At 49.1% G+C, this 21387-nt stretch overlaps 1 protein-coding gene across 2 annotated transcripts in view; it reads left to right on the forward strand.

Moving 5' to 3' along the window:
* UBE2F (ubiquitin conjugating enzyme E2 F (putative)) overlaps positions 1 to 21387 on the forward strand; it is a 52320-nt gene that overhangs the window by 25834 nt on the left and 5099 nt on the right. Inside the window, exons 5-8 of one of the 2 annotated variants that reach the window (XM_082840888.1) lie at positions 7271 to 7338; positions 14404 to 14474; positions 18422 to 18479; positions 20018 to 20050. In XM_082840888.1, coding sequence (XP_082697014.1) covers positions 7271 to 7338; positions 14404 to 14474; positions 18422 to 18479; positions 20018 to 20050 — 230 coding nt within the window. The remainder of the gene's footprint in view (positions 1 to 7270; positions 7339 to 14403; positions 14475 to 18421; positions 18480 to 20017; positions 20051 to 21387) is intronic. The other variant, XM_082840889.1, reaches the window with a different exon arrangement.

A 21387-nucleotide genomic window follows, 5' to 3' on the forward strand; every position in this document is an offset into this window, starting at 1 on the left:
AATGGGGAAGTGTTCCCTTCTGTTTCCTGGAAGAGTTTTATGTAGAATTACTATTAATTCTTTATTAAATGATAGAATTCGCCAGTAAAGCCACCTAGGTCTAGTATTTTATTGTTTTGTTTTTGTGGTAAGAGTTTAAGTACTGTATGAATAAAATTTCTTAAATAGATAGGGGTTAACTTGGGCTTCTTATTTTTGAGTGAGCTTTGGTGATTTGTATGTTTCAAAGAATTTGTTCATACCATCGACATTTTCACATTTATTGGTATAAGGTTGCTCTTAACATCTTCTGACCCTTTTAAGTTCTGTAGAGTCTGTGTTGATAATCCCCTCTTTAATTCCTGCCATTGAAAATGTCCCTTTTCTGTATTCTTGATCAGGTTAGCTAGAGGTTATCAATTTTATTGGTCTCTGCAAGGAACCAGTTTTCGGTTTCATTGGTTTTCCTCTAATATATTTTTTGTTTTCTCATATTTGCTCGTTTTCAGTTTAATTTGCTAGTCTTTCTTTAGTTCTGAAGGAGGAAGCTTAGGCTAATATTGCCCTACTTCCATTTCCCCATCCAAACCTTTATCATATAGTCTCATTTACTGTACATTTGTTATAACCCACAATACGTTATTATTTTTGTTTTAGATAATTATATTTTCTTCATATATTTATCAACATATTTACCACTTAACAGCGTGCACTCCTTTTTGTAGATCTGAGGTCCCATCTGTTATTTTTCTTCTGCCTGAAGAACGTCCTTGGATTTTTTTTTTGTAGTGCAGATTTGCTGAATGATGAATTCTGCCAGCTTTGCTGAATGTTGAATTCTTAAGTTGACAATTTCAGCATTTTAAGGATATCATTCTACTGCCTTCTGACATTTTTTTTTCTTATAAGAAGTTAGTGGTGGGCTTCCCTGGTGGCGCAGTGGTTGAGAGTCCGCCTGCCGATGCAGGGGACACGGGTTCGTGCCCCGGTCCGGGAAGATCCCACATGCTGCGGAGCGGCTGGGCCCGTGAGCCATGGCCACTGAGCCTGCGCGTCTGGAGCCTGTGCTCCGCAACGGGAGAAGCCACAGCACTGAGAGGCCCATGTACCGCAAAAAAAAAAAAAAAAGAAGTTAGTGGTGATTCTTTGTTTCATTTTATGTGATGTGCATTTTATTCTCTGGCTGTTTTTAATGTTCTCTCTTTGTCACAGTTTTTAGCAGTTTTATTATGATGTGCTTTGATGTGGTTTTCTTTCTGTTTATCTCACTTGGGGTTTATTGACCTTTTTGGATCTGTGAGTTACAGTTTTCATCAAATTTAGAAATAACTGACCGGGGCTTCCCTGGTGGCGCAGTGGTTGAGAGTCCACCTGCTGATGCAGGGGACACGGGTTCGTGCCCCGGTTCGAGAAGATCCCACATGCTGTGGAGCGGCTGGGCCCGTGAGCCGTGGCCGCTGAGCCTGCGTGTCCGGAGCCTGTGCTCCACAACGGGAGAGGCCACAACAGTGAGAGGCCCGCGTACGGCAAAAAAAAAAAAAAAAGAAAAGAAAAAAGCATATATAGAAATAACTGACCAACATTTCTTTCAATATTTTATCTATAACCCCTTTATGGGACTCCAGTTAGATATACGAATGTTAATATCTCTTACCTAGGGACTTCCCTGGTGGTCCAGTGGTAAAGAATCCACCTTCCAATGCAGGGAAGCGGGTTCGATCCCTGGTCCGGGAACTAAGATCCCACATGCTGCGGGGCATCTAAGCCCCCATGCCACAACTACTGAGCTCAAGCACTTCAACTAGAGAGCCTGTGTGCCACAAACTACAGAGCCCACGCGCTCTGGAGCCCGTGTGCCACAGCTGGAGAAGAGAAAACCTGCCCGCCGCAACTAGAGAGCAGCGCGAGCGCCACAACGAAGAGCCCACACGCAACTAACACCCGACACAGCCAAAAAAAATAAAAATAAAAAAATAAATAAAATAAATATTTAAAAAGTATGCATATCCCCAAGTAAAACTTTAAAAAAGATATCTCTCTTTTTTTTTTTGCGGTACGCGGGCCTCTCACTGTTGTGGCCTCTCCCGTTGCGGAGCACAGGCTCCAGACGCGCAGGCTCAGTGGCCGTGGCTCACGGGCCCAGCCGCTCCGCGGCATGTGGGATCTTTCCGGACCAGGGCACGAACCCGTGTCCCCTGCATCGGCAGGCGGACTCTCAACCACTGCGCCACCAGGGAAGCCCCCCCAAAAGATATATCTCTTACCTGTATATTCCCTATACACATAAACTAGACTTCCATTGGGGTCAGAAGGTTTTGTTCACTTTTCTCTCTGTGCCTCACTGTGGATCGTTTCTATTTCTGCTGAGTTTTGTTTGTTTTGTTTTTGGCCACACTGCACGGCTTGTGGAATCTTAGTTCCCTGACCAGGGATTGAACCTGTGCCCTTGGCAATGAGAGCGCCGAGTGCTAACCACGGGACGCCAGGCAAATCCCTGCAGCACTTGATTGACTCTGAGGCTCATCCAGTGAAGTGTTCGTTTCAGATATTATGTTTTTTAGCTCCTGATATTCTGTTTACTACATCTAAAATGTCTTCTCCATTTCTTTCCTCATGTTCGCGGTTTCCTCTGAATCTCAGCACCCCTCTCTCACAGCTGACTCGGGGTCTGTCTGCAGCTCCGCCCGGCCTGGCTCCTCCTCTGCTCCCAGCGGCCTTCCTCTCTCTGCTCCCCTCGCGCCCCCCCACCCCCACTCTGTCTCCTTTCCCTTGACCTGCTCATCCCCAGGTCCCTGTGACACCGCCTGATGTGAAGCAGCCTGCCAGCTGTGGAGCAGCTGGTACTCAGTCCATGTGCCTCAGTGGCTCCTTTAAAGCAGCCGCAGTGTGGCGGACTGGGTACGTGAGCAGAGCTTCCGGCGGCTGCGCGTGGTCCACGCTCCACGTGTCAGCGTGCTTGTTGCTGTGCTGCTGGCGGTGCTTGTCTTCAGGTCTTCCGTAACGCCCGCCCCACAGGCTCCCCTGGCTAGCTCAGCCCACATTGGCTCTCCCTCTTCAGAGAGCCCGCAGCACGGGCGCTCAGTGTCGCTCAGCTTGGCGCCGCAGTTTTCTTTTGCTATATTTTCACCTGAGTGTGCGCAAGCCAGGCCTGTGAGCCAAAGCCCACCCCGGGCCAGTTGTGCAGCCCTCGAGCCGAGAATGGTTTCTACATTTTCAAAGGACTATTTAAAAAGATAAAAAATAAAACAAAACAGTACATGACAGAGACCTGTAGCCCAAAGCCCCAGGTACGTAGCGCCTGGCCCTTTTCAGAGAGTTTGCCGACCCCGATCTACAAGGTTATCTTGGCAAGGATTGTGTTTTTCCTGCCCTTAAGTTTAAAATTTGCATAGAATGTAATTTCCAGTGTGCTGTAAATATTGACATTTAAAGGGGAAAGTATTATTTTACTCTTTAAAATGTTTCCAGTAGAATCTAAATACCAAGGCTACACCCGCCAGCATGCATTAAAAAAATACATATGTATATGAACAGGCTGCACTTTAATGGTTGGAAATGTTCGTGGCTGCCTTTTCTCCTTGCACTCATATATTTTTATTTCACTTGTCTCACAGAATTTTATCCTAATATAAACATTCCTCTGCCTATAAGAATTTTTTCACCCTGTCATACTGTTTTGTAACTATATATTTATATTTATTTAAGAAGTTCCTATCACTGTGAGACTCCTGGGTGTTGAGCATTTTCTTTTGAACGATTGTTACAGTTGTTGTTTGTACCAGCTCCTGGCTCCTGGTTTTCTTCTGTTGCTGCCACTGCCCCTCCTGTCCCGTCTCCTGACCCAAGTCGGGGATGCCTCAAGGCTTTGTACTGTCCTTGGACCTCCATAGTCAGGCCCTTGGGGACCTCGCCAGCTCATGAAATCTGGATGCTCTTATACACAGCTCCCAAACCTCGCATGCAGCCCTGACCTCTCCCCTACACTCCAGAAAGATCTGTCCAGAAAGATCTGCCAGCTGCGATCAGTGTCTCCACTTGGTTGTTGACATGAAATCTCAAATTAATCTCAAATCTGATGTTGGACTTGGCGCACCTGTGCCCTCTGCAGTCTTTTTATCTTCGAGGTGACGGCTCTGCCCTTCTCCATTGCAGGGTCAAACAGCGCAGCGCTTCGACTCCTTTCTTCCCCACCCCACCCCTAATCTGCCAGCAAATCCTGGTGTTGCTACCATCACAGTATCTCTACTCCAGCTGCTCCTACCCTGCTCCTAACCAGCATGATGTTTCTGTGGTCCTGCCCCTCCTCTGCTCAGGCCCCTCTTGTGGCTCCCTGCCTTGCTGAAGAAAAGCCAGTGCACTTAGCAGTGGCCTGCGAGGCCAGGCCTGCTACCTCCGCAGCCGCAGCTTCCCCTTCCCCTTCCTCACCTTCTGGCCTCTGCATGTGCCCTGAATGCATCAGGCGCTCTCATGGGTCTCTCACCACTCTTCCATACCTGGAGTGTTCTTCTCCCGGATACCCTCCGTTTTCCAGCCTTCCCTCTCAGACCTCCCTATTTAAAATTGCAGCTCCTCCCACCTCCTGGCCCCTCAGCTCTTTTTCACTTTCTGTTATACGATTAACTTACTTACTTTGTTTCTTCCCACTAGAATGTAAGCTTCATGAGGGCAGGAAGGTCTCTTGCTGGTGGTGCCTAGAACAGTGCCTGGCACATAGTAGCACTCATCAAATGTTTGTTGGATAAATGGTGATGGTTACTAAACAGAATAGCATTTCATCGGCGATGTATCTGAGAGCGAGAGGCTGCTCTTAGCATTTTTCTGATTTAGTTGATGTGCTTGTGAATGATGTTACTTAATGCCAGAAAGAAGGGGTCAATATCAGTTTTATTCCTTCCTTTTGTCTTTGTAGGTATAGACACTGAGAACTGCTTGTTCATATAAATAAGTAGGCAGGCACGGAAGGTGTTTGTTGTCACTACGTCTTTGTGTCCCTGGACTTCAAAGTTAGGGGCCTAAAATCATACAAGGTATTTTACTGTGGTCTTTCAGCTGATTACTAGATTAGGTTCCTTCTTCTATTTTGTTGAAAGCAAAGAGTTGGGAACCACCTGGTTGGAAATGGCTTTACAAACCCAGTCATTAGAATCCCTTTGTGTCGCATTTTCCGAGGTACGCACCAAAACCACTTTCCTAAGACCTGCCAACCGACCGCTAATCATACCCATCATTCTTCACTTGACGGCCTCTCATGTTACCTGAAATATTCAGAAAGCATTGAGAAAATTGTGATATTAATTTCCTCTTACCCCTACCAATATGATATTAAAAACTTAGGGTTGACAAAAACTCGTGGCTGCAGATTTAGCTCATTCAGTGTATCAGAAACTTCTGCCGTGTGCATCAGTAGGCAGGACCAGTTCTAACTGCCAAGACTCTCTCTCTGGCGAAGCCTCTAAATTAAGATGTGTCTCCAACAGCTGCCTGACTTCCGAGTTTAACCCCTAGTGGAGAGGTGAGGTGCGGGGCTGGCACCGCGCGGGGGAAGGCACGGGCCTCTTGCTTCTTGGCACCCTCTTTGCTTGCTTCTCATGGGGGTGAGGCATTCTTTTCCAGTAGTCCCGTGATTGACATTACTAAATGAAATCTAATCATCCCTGCCATCAGGCTCCACGTGTGTCTAACTTCAAGACATTCCAACTTGAACTGGGACATCTTATCTTTAACGCCATGCTTTGCCCTTTACAGAAAGGGGTGTAAGATAGGGAAAGGCACAAGCCTGCATAGTGCCTCGATTCAAGGAGCTTTACTGTGACCAGTGCATCACACCTTGGTGCAGTGCATCATAGGGAGAGGCTAGATGAGCAGGAGGCCTTCTTTTACAAGTGGGAGAAAGACAGTGAAGGGGGAGGTGGGAAGGGACAGCTGGCATGACTCCTTGGCCTCACAAGTACTGTTGGGCAGATTGATTTCATGATAGGGCACTCGTGGACACTGGCCATCTAGAAGTGGATTCCGTTAAAGCTGTCAGTGCCCACATACCCCGTGGACAGTGTGTCCTCCCCGCAGTACCCGTACCCTGGCTGGAAGACACTAGCGTACGGTTCCTGGCAGGAAGGAGGGAGTAGGCTCCAGGGCACAGAGGGCTCCCTGTGTAACACAGCGAGATAAGGCGAGTTCTAACTGCGGGGCAGACATAAATGTTGACACAATCTCAACGCCCTTAAAGAAGAAAAATGGTTTTTTAGTGGTGGCTGGTTTGAGACCAACAACTTCCTATTAAATGTTCATTTTATATAAAAAGCTGAGGGAAGTGATAAAATGTAATATTGCTGATTTGTTCACGATGATAATATTTTAGAGGAAGTTGAACATTCGTTTTAAAGATGGTGGTAATTTTATCAAATTGTGAAGTTCAGAGTAATTTAACTCCTGTGGGGGGCATTCGTGCTGGAGCACCCTCTGTTGGCAGCCACACCAGCAGCGCTTGCAACTCAGCCGAGCCCACCGCCGGTGGACTCCAGGAGAGGCAGAGAGGTGGGCAGTGCAGCGAGGGAGTTGGGACTGAGCTGTGGGGTCTGCAGACCTGGGGCGGCGGGGGGGACACAGCGGTGCCGCTCTGACCCTGGACATTCTTCTGCATACCCTCCAGCCCCTTTCCAGAGGGCCTGCTCTGTTCTGAAGGCTGTACCAAGCGCTCGGCCAGCCAGCCCACGAGTGCTGACCGGGCACAGTCGCTGAGACGGTGATTTTGTCTGGCTGGTTCACTGCCGTGTCCCCGGCCAGGGTCTGGAGCAGGGCCTGGCAGAGGGTCCATGCTCAGTCAGTGTTTGCCGAGTGACTGGAAGCCACGTGCCAGGCACCGGGGAAAAGCAGTCAGCACAAGCCTGCCTCCCCCGTGGAGCTGATTCTCGTGGGGAGACCAGCGGCACACAGGTGACCGAGCGCTGAAGCAAGGTGGTCACCTGTCATTGAGGGGAGGCACTGGGTGCCGCGGGCCGGGACCGAGGGGCTGAGCGCAGGGAGGGGGCCAGTCTCCCAGGAGAGGCCTCCCTTTTCCCGAGGGCACGTGGCCAGTGAGGAGGAGAGCGCTGCAGGCGCCAGTCAGTGTGGGCTGACTTGTAACCGTCAGGTCAGGGGCGAGGCTGGTGAAGTAACAAAGGAGCCCTGCAGTCCTCTTTTTCAACTCTTAATTCTCTGTATTTGCCATATGCTAACATAGTGTTTGCCTTTTGTTTCCTTTTTTTTTTTTAATTTAAAGGATTTTTTTGTTTTGTTTTGTGTTTTTTGATAGATGAGGGTTACTACCAGGGTGGAAAATTTCAGTTTGAAACTGAAGTTCCTGATGCGTACAACATGGTGGTGAGTAGCCCGCGCTTGAGCCGCTGTTCCCCCTTCTTGTGGCGGGTGGCCGTCACAGGGCCCGGCAGTCCCCCCGCGTTGTGTCCGAGTGCAGCCCACCCAGTCCTGGGGCTGAGCACGAGATGGCTGACACTTGTGTGGTTAATGCCCCTCATCAGCATTCTTGAGAGTGTTAGCGGAGAGGCTCCCTTTCTCAACAAGTGCTTGCGAGGACCGTGTGCCAGTATGTGCTGGGGTGCAGCTCTGCCGGGACTGGAATTACCCCCCGAGGCTGGCACCTCTGCAGGGGGCTGCCTGGGTATTTCATGCAAATCTTGTTAGATTCTGGCACTGGAGAAAAGAGCATTTTATTTTAAACTGTAGTTTTGTTTATGGTATAACAGCACAGTTCCAGAAGTGTATAAAATGTGCGTTTTAGAATTTTGGAAAAGAACAATGACCTGTAGTTTCAAATTATGAGTGATTTACACCCCTAGCTACATGTTGATCCCTCCAGGACCCTCCCAGTAATAACCGTGCCAAGTGCTGTCACATCTGTCTTTGCTTTTAAGGAACATGCCGACCCATTAGGAAGGTGAGAGAAAGTGTAGGAAGTTATCATAAAATGGTAAAAGTGGTAAGTAGCAGACAGTGATATTGGTTAATAATAGGAGAATGCTTTAGAGGAATTCAGAGAAGGAAGAGAGAGGGTCACTTTTGGAAAGTGGTCGGGGCCAGTTAAGCTTCTGAGGAGAACTAGAATTGGAGTCGTCCTGTCTCGGGTTGGCTCATGCACAACTGGGGCGGGTGTTCTAGGTGACGAGGACGTCTCTGCAACTGTGTCAGTGGGTATGGAAATGAGAACTGGCAACCTGTGTACAGGTCAAGTTGACCAGGTCTACTTGAATGAAGAATCAGGGTTGGGGAATAGTGGAGAGGTGAGAAAACTCAGATTTGGGGTTTTGGGGGCATTTTCACTGTGGCTGTGAGAAATCAGTGAAGGTTCGGAACAGCACTGCACACCCCTGAGTCGGGCGCCAGAGTGGGCGTGGTACGCGGGCCCTCTCCATCCCTGAGCTGCCGAGGTTGGCACGTGGCCAGCTCTGCCGATGTGATATACATCTTTCCCCCCATGATGTTCCTCAGCCTTCTCTGGCCTGTCGACTAGGAAAGAAAAGTCTGATGGTAAAGTTCAGTCTCCTGTTAACCTGAGGCTGTGGGAGTCGGGCACAGCGTGTGTCCCGTTGCTCTCCCTGCAGTAACTGCTCCCTCCTTTCCTGACAGGGGGAGCCACCTGCTCCCCGCGACCTCGGCCCATCTCCGCCGCCCAAGTCTAGGTCAGTGGCTGCAACACTTGCTTGTTTAAAGCCAAACTTCTGTCTATGGAAATTGATCTTTACTGGGCTACCGTATTAAAAGCTCTTTTGGAAATGTAATTTATGAGGATGGGAGAGTTAGCAGTCCAAGAAAAACAAAAAATAAATTTAATCTTTAAGTGAAGACAGGAAAATATGCATTTCAGGTCTTTGTCAATCCAGCCAGCCAGCCACCCGCTGAGACTTCCCCTATTTCCCTGATCACCAACAGGGGGACCTGGCCTGACAGAGCACTGCACTCCCTCAGGTGAGAGCAGTTTGAGAACTTGGTTTAAGTGCGCACATATTAAGGATTTGGGGCTGTTTTGATGGTTTCTGGAAACAGCCCGACGTGCGGTACTTAAAACTCTAGACTCTCTAACCTTCTGGACATATGCCATATCCATGGGTTACTCATCTAGAGAATGTTAAAATTAAAGGGCGGTGAGTTTGTGACAGGCTTCAGAAAAGCAGAGAGTTTGGCGGGGCTGAGAACCGTAGTTCGGGTGCATTGGCCTCATTTAGTGGCAGAGTGTCTTTTTCCAAGTGTGAGGAGAAAGCAAAACCTCAGAAACGCCAAGGAGGGAGCAGAGTCTGTCGAGGGCTTCTGTGTGTCAGGTGGCTCCACTCAGTTTCACCTTATGTCACTCCCCAGCAGTTCTGTCGGTGACATTAATGCTCCTGTCTTTCCCATCAGGAAGCTAGGGCTCAGAAAGGTGAGGTCAAGAACGTGTTGGCTTTGCCGGTCTAGGCGGCTCAACTGCCAAAGCTGATTCTTGTCCAGAGCTGCCCGGCTTCCTAATGTGTGCCCTTCCCACCGCACCTGGTGGCCGCTTGGTAGTGAGGAAATGTTTGTCATACTCCCCGTTTAAGAAGCAGAGAAGTAGGAAATGAAATAAACAGAGGATAGAAAGCCACTGAGCCTCCAAGACACTTTTCCTGTATTAACTGGTGGCGTGTAAAGACCTTACATTTCTATGTTTTAGTTTCTGTCTCCTTTGGAAAATTTCTAAATGATGGGCTAGTCCTGTTTCATCAGGAAGGAGACCCGTGTTCTCCAGCCAGGAAGCCCTGAGAGGCCAGGCCCTCGGGGCTGTATCCAGACGCCACCCTGCTGCCGTGAGGGCCTCGCTGCCTCTCATCCAGGCAGAGGTGGCGCAGCTGCCTTACCAGCAGGCCAGTGAGGGTCACAAGCTCACGCAGGGCGCAGAGGGCTGCCCTGCCTCCAGGGTGCGTGAGGTAAAGTTCTTCAATGATACAGAGGTAGTTCTGTTCACCTTTTCTGCGGTTAAGCTTTATCGACAGAATTCTTCTTAGTGTCTTTCTTCACTAGACCATCTGCTCCCTGAAGGAAGAGTCTGGAGGTGTCTTAATCTCACTGTATTTCCAGTGCTGGGCAGGGGCTGCCACACCAGGCATCCAGTGCTTGGCGTGCTCTCTGCCCCCCAACAAGTTTATGGTGTTGCAGATTAAACCAGCACATGCAAATACATAGGTTACAAGCAAATGGGTAGAGATTATGAGGGCAGACTTGAAGGAATTCATGTTTCATCTGGATGAGGAGAACAGCCAGTTTTTAGCAAGTCAGCCTGAAAGGGTTTGTGGCGCTTTCTCAGGATTCATTTGCTCTAATGCCATAATTCACATGATTTCTGTACTTCATGAGGAATTTGTTTTTAACCCCTAACACTTATAGTTCCTATAATTAAGGTCAGTTATTAAGGTTGTGAATGAAAACCTTTTAAGCAGTAAAGTAGATCATTATTTTAGAATAAACTTTTTTAGAACAGAAAGAATACACCTGTTTGGTGCCCCCTCACCCCTCACACCCCTCCGCCCCAGCAGCTGAAAGGCAGATTTCCTTGGGATCTTTGTCCTTTTTTGCCTGAACTTTATCTCACAGTCTCCAGCTGCCTCATAATCTCTCTCAGTCCTAGAAGTAGGCTGCAATGATTGACTGACGTTTAATGAGCTCCTAAAATGCGCTGGATTCTGTGTCAGACACTGTAGGCTGGAGATGAGAGTCGAGCGGCCTTTGAAGAAGCTAAGTCTCTGGACACAGAAACAGTGACGAACCAATGTGATGGGGATGCCCGGAGGAGGCCTGAGTGCAGATGGCAGCTTGGCTGTGATGTCCCAGGCCTCACGATGCTCCCATGGCATTTTGCTGTGAGTGGTCAGAGGAAACCGTGTGCTGAAGCAGGAGAAAGGAATGCGGCTTTTCTCTCCCCCTGGAAGTGAGGTTATGTGATGCAACCAAATCGAGTAATGTGACCGTGACCAGCCCTGAGAGGGGTCAGGAAGGGCTGCCCTGCCACGTTTCCAGAAGGAGGAGAACCGGAGGTACCACAAGTAACACTTGAATACCCAGTCACCCCTCTTCTTTTTATGTAATTTATTATACTCTGTGGAAAATTGAGAAAATACCACTATGCAAAAATAGAATATTAATCACCTGTTATCTCTCCATCCAGAGATGATCACCGTTAACTTTTTGATGTATGTTATGCACAATATATAATCATACATACGAGTGGGATCACGCTACACATAGCTTGGTAACTTGGGTTTTTTTTAACATCATAGTATCGTGAGAACGTATGTTATCATGTCACTTAATATATAATGACATCATCATTAGTAAGAACACTTAATTGTATGATGTATCATGGTTTTAAACTAATCCTTTATAGTTGATCACTGGCTGACCAATATTTTGATTATGTGAACCAGACTTTATGTAAGGGGCAAAATAGTAAATATTTTAGGCCTTGTGGACCATATATGGTCTCTGTCGTATATTCTTTTTTTAAAACAACCTTTTAAAACTGTAAAGGCCATGCTTAGATTATAGACCACGTGAAAACAGGCCTGGCCTTATTTGGTCCATGGGCTGTAGTTTACTGACCCCTGGAATAAGCAGTGCTGTGATACATGTCCTAGACAGCAGCTTGTGCATGCCTGCCGCTGTCTTTGCATAAATTCTTAGAAGTGGAATTACAGGTACTGAGTAACTGATGCTAATTTTAAGGCTTTTTATCAGTACTATCCAGTTGCCCTCCAGAGAGTTTTTCCAGTTGACATCCCCACCATCAGTGTTTGAAAATTCCCTTTTTCCTAAACCCTTACCAACATGGGATATTTTCATTATTTTTTTTCTTTTTGCTATTTTGGGAGGAAATAAGTGGTATCTAAATGTCATTTGAATTTTCATTTCTTAAATAAGTAGGATGCTAAATTTTTCTCCTACTTATTAGCTCTTTATGTCTTTTATGAGCTGTTGTTATGTGCTTAGCCCTTTTTTTCCTTTGAGGTATTTTTTTTTTATTATAAGAGTTCTTATATAGAAATTATATGAAACTTTTTCTTAGTTTACTTAGCTGTGCTGTAAACATTTTCCTGTTTTTCATTTTTTTGTTGTTCTATAAAAGTTTGTGTTTTTTTTTTTTTCACCACTGTAGTCAAATCTACTTTTCCTTCTTGAATTTTTCATGTTGTGAAATGCTTAAAACAGGCCTTCAGACCCCAAGGTAACTCATCCACGTTTTCTTCTAGTCCTCTTAGAGTTCTGTGTCGTTTATGTGGAATAAAGCTCTAAGTGAATATCTAACTGTACTTTTCCGAATGGTTAGCCAGTTGTCCACTGAAGAGTCCCTGCTTCCCCATTGATTTGCACTGCAGTCTTTGTCATATACTAAACCCTTAGCTGTGTGATGGGATGGCTGGTCATGCCACCACTGAGGTAGGAGGTGGAGCTGGTATTTCTTGGTCTTGCTTTGGGGGCGGTAAGGGTCTACAAGAATGGTTCAGTTTAGAAAGTGTGTGTCAGAATCCAGGACCACAGTTCTGGTGCAGAGGTTTGCTCTCTTTGTGGGGGACCGCTGTTACGAGGGCCATTGGCCCGGGGGGCGGCTGCACCAACATCTAACTGGACGGTGTGAAGGGACAAGGAGGAGAGGGGCAAGTGCAGTCGGACCCTTGGAGCCGCCTGGACACTCGGCGGGGCGACTGTGTGTTGGGGCCTCAGAGGAGGGAGGGGGTGAGCCTTCAGTCCCTTCAGATCCTGAGTTGGTGATGCGCTCTACCCAGTAGGTTACCTGCGTTCAGTGTTCATTAGAGAGATTTACCAATATGTACAGCGCCAGTGACACTGACCTTCCCTCTTCAGCCTGAAGGCCCTGCTGAAAGTGCAGGCTGTGCTAGCATTCCTTCTGTCGAATGCATTCCTGATTACTTGCAGGAAAGCAAATGAGCGTATTCAGTTGATTTCAGCTCACTGTGAACCTAAATTCTGTAATCCTCAGACGCCTACATCTGCATGGTTGGATTAATCATTTTGGGGAGTCTAGGTGACATGACATATTTGACCTTCTGATGTCATGGTGTTTTGAAATCAGGAAGAAAACTTACGAGGGTACTGAAAAATATGTTTGTTTTATACAAATAAGGAGCTGAAACTATTAGAGTACTAGAAATAGTACAGGAGAAGATCTGGATGGTGAAAGATTTTCTAGATTGGTATCAAAGATAAAAATTTGATGACGAAGGTTTCGTATCTGTGAGATGAGCTGTCTGGTGAGGTTCTGTGAGACGACTGTCAAGCTCCTCAAAGCAAGGCCCCCTCGCGGTGGAACTGGGCCTGGGGAAGAGGCGCACCCGCTGCAGGTGGGTGGGCTCGCGGCCTCTCTGGAGGCGAGGGCACTTGGCGCTGAGTGCGCAGCCTGCTCTCTGGCAGCCCCTCCCCTTCCTGGCCTTCATCCTGGGGAAATATCATGGATGCGAATGAAGACAGCGTTGATCCAGCAGGTTTGTAGTGGAAGTGGGAAGCAACCTAAACGTCCAGTAATAGGGAACTGGCTTGTTAAATACTAGTGTTTGTACCGTGGAATGCACAAAAGCCCAAAGTCATCTGAAATGGTGACAAAAATAAACATGGAAAAGAAATGTATAGCACATTTCCCTACTTCTGTAAAGAAAAATGAATGTGCGTCACACGCACCTGTGTGTCGCCTAGAACAGAGGCTCCAACATGTGCATCAGGTGTTACTAGAGATTATTTCTGGGGAGAGTTTTATATTCTCTATATATGTAGATGTGCAGATAGCTTTCCTTTTTGTTGTTTTCTTAGGTGAGTATGGATTGCTTTTAAAACAGAGGAATAGTAAAAGAACAGTTTTATGCAAACATGCTTCACCCTGAGTACTGCTGATGTGCCTCATTCCCATGTACTTGTGTTCGTTGTCTCCTCCTTTAAGTATAAAGTGGGCTAGGACTTGCACCTAGAAGAAAGTAAATGACAACAACGCCTTCAGAGACACGCACAGAGGGGGCCAGTGCCGCCGTGAGGGGCAGTATTTCAGCCGTAGCTCAGCTACGTAGCGTCAAGGAGGCCGCGGGCTCCCGTAGGCAGTGGGGCCTGGAGGCTGCAGAGCTCCTCCCCGAAGGGCACCGTGGCTCCTCCTGCACAGCCTAGGCCCAGGCAGGGTCAGAGGACGCAGAAGCCCAGCCGCCGGCACCAGCCGCCGGCAGCCCCGGGGCCTGTAGAGGGGTCCTGTTACGGGTGCGGGCAGGCTTTACCCGTGCGAGCGGCACGGTGCATGCAGTGTGCAAACACTGCTGCGGGGGTGGCGGAGCCGGTGCCTGCTGAGCCATGTGAGTGGTGAGACAAGGCCCTGGGCGGGGTTGGTGGAAGGCTCTGGAGAGCCTGTGATCTCTTCCTTCTGTGTTGCAGCCTCCTAAAGTGAGATGCCTGACGAGGATCTGGCACCCCAACATCACAGAGACAGGCGAGATATGTCTCAGGTGAGTTTATCTGCATTCCCGTCTTCCGTGTTGTGAGCACCGTGTGTGAGTGATGGGCTTTCTACACGGTATCTCCCCCGAGAGGAGATCTTGAGGCTGGGCCGATGTTAGGGAGGCTTCTGGCTGCACTCTGCAGTCCACCCAGGTGCCCCCCTCGAGGGCCCTTACCCTTTTCCCTCCGTCTGGCTGATTTTAGCTAAGAGGGGAGAATATGAGTAATGGAATCCAGGGTGGGGGGATGTGGACGGGAGGCTTCAGAAGACCCAGGCACTTGTATTTAAATGTCCTCTTTCCCAAATCGTCTTGATGCGCACAGGAGCAATTTCGTAGCAGGATAAGCCTTGCCAGTCGTGCCTGGGTCCCCACCCTTCCAATGGCAGATGGTCAGGGGTCAGTGACTTCGTGCCGCCCTAAGCTTGCTGGTCACTAACGTAGAGAACTGGAGGCGTTGCGTAGAGTGTTGGTTGTTGTCGTTTTTAAGTAAATTTAGCTTGTGGGCTTTATTTTTCTGCGTCTTGCGCTTTCTCTGGTAGGGCAGTGAGGTTAACTTGTAGAGGCTCTGGTGCTGGACCCCCGGGCCAAGCCCCCGCCCCACCACTGCCAGCTTCGGGACTGCGGGAACCTGGAAAGCAGGCAGACAGGGCTTCTCCGGTGTGTCCTTTGCCCTCTGACTGTGAGCTGGCCCCTCCTCAGGCCCTGCCTCTGTGTCCTGTCCTTTTACCCTCTTCTCCCCACATGTGCACTGTGGCCGCTCCTCCCTGCGAGGACAACCGCTAGGGTTCATCCCCCCATTTTATTTGTATGTGGAGCGCCCTTTTCTTTCATATCAGCTTCATTTTTTAATAGCTAGTTAATGGGAATTCCCTGGTGGTCCAGTGGTTAGGCCTCCATGCTCTCACTGCCAAGGACCCAGGTTCAGTCCCTGGTTGGGGAACCACGATCCCGCCAAAAAAAAAAAAGAGAGTTAAAAATACACTTTATAAGTCAGTCATCCTCCCTTTTAAGTATCTGTCCTTTAAGTATTGAAACTTTAAAAATCTATGATCTTCAGGTCCAGATTGTAAGTGGTTTCTGGTCCGGCCTTGTCTCCCCAGGCTTTTCACCTGTGCCCACTCTCCTGGGGGCTCCCCACACTCCACTTCCTGTCACGTCCCCTTCTCCGGTCAGAATTAGGTCCAGAGAGGGCATTTCTCGACTCACTTTTGCAGTCTTCTGAGAAATCAGATTATTAGCAAAGTATAATAGGAATTTAACAGATGGTTAAATGTAAATTTGGTTAAATTTGTAGTTAAATTTGGTTAAATTTGTAGCCTGCTACAAAAGACAGAAACTTTAAAGGAAAATCATTGATAGGTTTAGCCACATTAAAATTAAAAATACAAAAGCACAAAATTGAAAGAGAAAAGATCAGCAAGATTACATCCTTTGTGGGGCTTCCCTGGTGGCGCAGTGGTTGAGAGTCCGCCTGCCGATGCAGGGGACACGGGTTCGTGCCCCGGTCCGGGAAGATCCCACATGCCGCGGAGTGGCTGGGCCCGTGAGCCATGGTCGCTGAGCCTGCGCGTCCGGAGCCTGTGCTCCGCAACGGGAGAGGCCACAACAGTGAGAGGCCCGCGTACCACAAAAAAAAAAAAAAAAAAAAAAAAAGATTACATCCTTTGTATGTAAACAGTCCTTTCAATCAATATGATAAACGATGGGACATATCCACCGGAAAATGAGCATTGCCTACAAGTAGGTGATTCACAGGAGAAACAGCGGGTGGTGAGCGTCTCCTTGATGCTCAGTCTCCTTGGTGATCAGAGGACACGTGGAAGCAAGGGGACGCCGCTCACCACTTCTCAGACTGGCAGATACAAAAGCAAAGTGTGTGTGAGAACAGGCTCCCTCATTCCACTGGAGAGTGCGTGTACCTGTACACCTTTCATTGGTCCTTCAGCCATAAGGCCTACATTTAACTTGTATATACCCTCGGACCTGTCAGCTGCACCTCTGGGAATTTGACTGAGGGAAGTAGTGTGCCAGGTTTATGTACAAAGACTACCTCTTTGTGAAAAACTAGAGTGTCCAGCGATGGTTTTGGACACATGTTTTGGACATGGCATCTCCTGAATAAAGGAAATGACGTGCCTGGCGCTCCATGGGGTCTCGTCTAGTCACAGGGGTGCTTTTTGCTTCTCTTAGTGAGACTTGCCCTGTTCCCACCAAGGGCCCACACCCTGCTCTTGGCTCAGGGCCAGCAGTGCTATGTCTGTGGGATTGGAGGGACCAGGGCCATGAACCCGGCGGTTGCACTTCAGATTTTTGTTCTCCTAGAACCTGAGTTTCCAGTGTAGTCCCTGGGGCATCCTCTGTCCCCTTGCCTGTACCCTCTCTGATGGCCACGTGGCTGTCACCTGAGCTCCCTCGGGACTGCCATCTGCTCAGGCTGGGCCTGAACCTCCGTGGTGTCACCCTGCCCAGATCTGCGGCCCCAGACATGGGCGCACCTGGCCTCCAGGGGCAGAGTCCTGCTCCGTCTGTGCTTGTTGACGGGGAAGCTCAGAGGGCGCTGACTGGTCGCCCAGTCTGCCCGCCTGCCTTCCATCAGCTAATGTTGGTTGAGCCCAGACACAGTGGGGAGCAGTTTGCGATCTCTGCTTTATGGGGTCTGCCAGCTGGTGGGGAGACAGGCACTAAACAAGTAAACAAGGGTATAGCTAAAATTGCAATAAGGTCTATAAATGAAAAGGATAAGCTAGATCAGAAATAATTCTTCCCCCTGTCTTAGTAAAGAAGTCTCTCGTTGGATCATATAAACCACCAGGATTGGGCAGTTGGTTCCCAAAAAGTTATTCAAAAGTTGTAGAGATTTTATCTCAACAACTCACTGATACCTCTGCAGGGTGGAAAGACGTGCCCCGGGTAGATGGGATTAGGGTGCATGATGGGAGTTTTCTTTTTGGTGCTCGAAGTAAGCTGTAGGTTAGTTTTATTTATTCTAACTGATCTTCATGGGCAATTAAGATTATGGCATTGATTCAAATTCTGCATATTTGTGTTTTCTCCTGATCGTCATTGATTTTTGTGAATTTGAACGTGTTCTGATTCAAAAATTTTCTTAACAGTAACAAGTATGACCTGGAAAGCCTCACACTGACGTGTTATCTTAGGAGCTGTTAGGTTCAGGTGAAAGCAACAGTGTGATATAATTCAACAATGCCAAGCTCCTTTTTTCACCAGAATGAAACTAGGTAGTAAGTGGTAATTTTTCAAAGTATGGAATGGTTATTTATATGAGAGTATATGCTGTGCATTTGCAGTTGATAGAACAGTCATGAAAATGACTCTTAGGTCAGCTCACATCACGTACCCCTGGAGCCCACGTGACCTTCCCTGAGCGTGGTCCTCCCACCCATGGGTGAGCACCTTCCAGAATTCTGTGTTAATCTGCTTTTATTTTTTAAACAGCTATTAAAATCATGTGCTAGGTGCTCACGTGGGTGTGAGTGTACAGCTCCATTTGGGGGCGCGTGCCCTGGGGCGGGTGCTGCCCTGCGCCTTGGTTTCTCCTCTGTAGCATGGGACCCCTCCCTCTTTGGTCTTGGGGCACTGGGTGAGTGTTGGGTCCTGCTGACACACAAACAGGAAGCTCCGCTGTCATTGTTGTCACCATCCTTTTCCGAATGTTAAATTGACAGATGCGCTCTGTATGTTCTGATTTGAGCATGCTTTTCCCCTGCTGAGTGTACAATACATAAAAATAACACTCGCGATTAGACTGGAGGACCCATACAGGCGTGAGGCAGAGAAGGCCTTCTGTAGCGACACAGGAAACTGTGGAGCCACAGAGAAGAGACGGACTGCATGAGACGTGCACCTCCGTTCCGACAGAAATCACGCTGAGCAGCTCGTGGGACTGGAGCCTGCTCCCTGCTGACCGCTGTGCCTTTCTGTGTCTGTTTCAGTTTACTGAGAGAACATTCGATTGACGGCACCGGCTGGGCCCCCACGAGGACACTGAAGGTAGAGTGTCCTTTGCCCACACCTCCCCGGATGCCCCTCCATTGGCAGCCAGCCTCCTGTAAGGACAGCGATGTCCACGCTGTCCCATCTGCATGGGTGGACGGGCCCACGCTGCCCACCCGCCACTACTGCCTGGGGCTGCTGGCCAGGCGCTGGCCCTGCTCAGCTCCTCTGCCCCCACTTCTCTTCGGTTGGGGGCGGGGATTAGGGTGTCGGGTCATCTCCTCTCCCCTCTGCCCTTTACCGTTTACGGTTTGTGCTTCGGTGGTTTACTGTTTCTACCCTCGTCTTGCTATTCGCCCCAGTCCTTGATAGTTGTCTCCCCCTTTAAGCAGTGGAGACTCGCCAGGCGTGGGTAGAGACGGAGGAAGGAAAGGCTGGATGTTCTGTGTCTGCTCTTGAGTTACACTGGACAGAGGAGGGGTGGCAGGGTGCAGCCAGGTGTGCTGCACGGGGGCCCCTCTGCTGGGGCAGGGGGTGGAAAGGGGAGCCACAGGGACTAAATAAGTGGCCCCAGTTGCTTCTCCAACATGGCTTGAGTGGGTTTCGGGGGTGCGTGTCGTGGGTACCCACGTGAGGCCGCCAGCTGTGCTTCGCCTCAGGGCTTTTCCATGGTGCTGTCCGTAGGCACCTGCAGTTTCTCCCCACGCCTGACCTTTTATCAGAAGGAGTCAGGACTTTTGGGCAGTGTTCACCTAGTAGTAAGCAGCTACCTGACTTTTGCCATCTTCTTTGACTGAGTGGTGAACTGGTCCCACACGGTCGTAGCCTCTCCCTGTCTGCTGAGGGATCGATCCTGCCCAGAAGAGTGATCGCCTGGGACTGGGTTTAGGGGCAGCCATGTTCCCAGCCTGCACTTCAGCACAAAGGCGTGGTCTTCTGAGCCAGTCACCGTCTTCCCTGGTGACCGTCCTGCTGCTCTGACACTGATGGTCCCACCTTTCAACTTGAAAGGGCCGTGGGCCTCCAGTCAGCCTGTTTGTGAAGCTCCGAGAGCCGTGTGGCATATCACACGTGCCGTCTCCCTGCCTCTCTCTCTCGTAACGTTTTTCCACACATGTCCACTTTGGCTCAGTCAGGCATGGATTACAAACGCTGTCCCACCTAAAACCACTCGTAGGTCTCAGTCTGTGCCAAGTGCACAAAAAGCGAGCAATGGCTGGTAACAGAGCTGCTGCGCAGGATGCTGTCCCCCAGGTTGCAAGGGGGAGCCTGAGATTAACTTTCTAGGCCCTACGTTTTTTTTTTTTTTTTTTTTTTTTTGCGGTACGTGGGCCTCTCACTGTTGTGGCCTCTCCTGTTGCGGAGCACAGGATCCGCGGCATGTGGGATCTTCCCAGACCGGGGCACGAACCCGCGTCCCCTGCATCGGCAGGCGGACTCTCAACCACTGCGCCACCAGGGAAGCCCTAGGCCCTACCTTTTAAAATAACTCCTGCAGAAAACTAACCTCTTCCACTATATGCTGACTTAACTGGTTCATCTCTTAGAGACCATCCCTACCTGAAACTTGTTTTTGTCTGCCTTTCTCATTTCAGGATGTTGTTTGGGGATTAAACTCTTTGTTTACTGTAAGTATGTTGACCAGAATCCCAAGTTTTTCTTGATTCCTCTGCCTCCTGGTTTTAAAGACCGCATCAAGGATAACATGAGGGGATCAAAACCAGCGGTGTGGGCGCACTAAAACCCCCTTTTCTTTGGCACCTTTGTGAATCAGAGGAGCAGTGAGACAAGAACTGAGGGGGCTTTGGAGTGACACTCTGGGAGGTCCTGGGGCCGGGAGGGGCGGGAGCAGAGCGTCCCCACTTCCGCCCTGCTGTCGTGGCCGCCTCGCTCCCGGGGGCCGGCGTGGGCCAGTTCCGCTCGCTGTGGTCTCCTCCACGCAGGCCCCTCTGGGAGCGCCTGGCCCACCTCACACCGTCCGCTCTCACCGGCAGCCAGTCCACAGCTTCCTTCGCTCCCAGGGGCCCGGTTTGGGAGAAGGAGTGTGTGGTCACCAACCTTTGGGCTTTTCACAAACCCAGAACCTTAGAATTATTCTCTTAATCAGTGAAGTGTGCTGTCCTCAGAGAACAGCACCTCTCAGGCGGGGGCTGGAGGGCGGGAAGAGGTGTAGGAGAAGGGAAAAGGGGGAAGGCTGGTATTTGGAGTTTCATATAGGATTATTCGTTCCTTTGAGTTTTGGCTTTTTGATCATAAAGAAGCTTTGAAAGAAATAAGCTTCAGGGATCTGTCTCTGGGCAAAAAAAAAAAAAAAAAAAAAACCTCTGCTACTTTTGGTAAAACCTAAGTCCCCCCATGAAGACGAGCCCATCCTGGACAGCCCCCAGGACGGCGGGACTGCTTCCTCACCCTGCCGTCCTCAGCCAGTGAAAGACAGCAGAGCAGAGCCCAGAGGAGACCCCTAAGTGCCTGCCCCCCCTGCCTTCTCGGCTGATGTCACCGGGTGGTCCGGTAACACCTCCTGATTTCGGGACCTGCCGTAATCTCCAGGAGAAGGCAATACCCAAGGGGTACCGGGCCATCTGGACAGGTTTCTGCTGGTCTCAGCTGTTTTGTTGTGATTGTTTTTGGCTTCTCCATTGAAGTGAATGAAGTTTTACTTCTGGAGATGCAAAGGCTGGAGCGTGGTTTAAAACCTGCCTGGCAGTTGTGCTGCTTCTCTTTTGAAGGACATCTGGTGGGTCCCCCTCTCTCTAAGCACTCCAAACCTTCCAAATTCTAAAGAGCCCATCAAACTTGCTAATGAAGTCTATAACGGTTATTCCAACTCACATATTCATTTTAGGTAAAATACATGGTAAAGAAGATGAAGAATTCTGTATGTCTGGTGTAAGTCTTTATATGCACCGGGATTCTCATATAATATGTGCTTTATATTTCTGCCTGTTTCTGGGACTTGGAACTA

This window comes from Leucopleurus acutus (genome assembly GCF_964270905.1).
Source record: "Leucopleurus acutus genome assembly, chromosome: 6".
Lineage (NCBI taxonomy): Eukaryota > Metazoa > Chordata > Mammalia > Artiodactyla > Delphinidae > Leucopleurus > Leucopleurus acutus.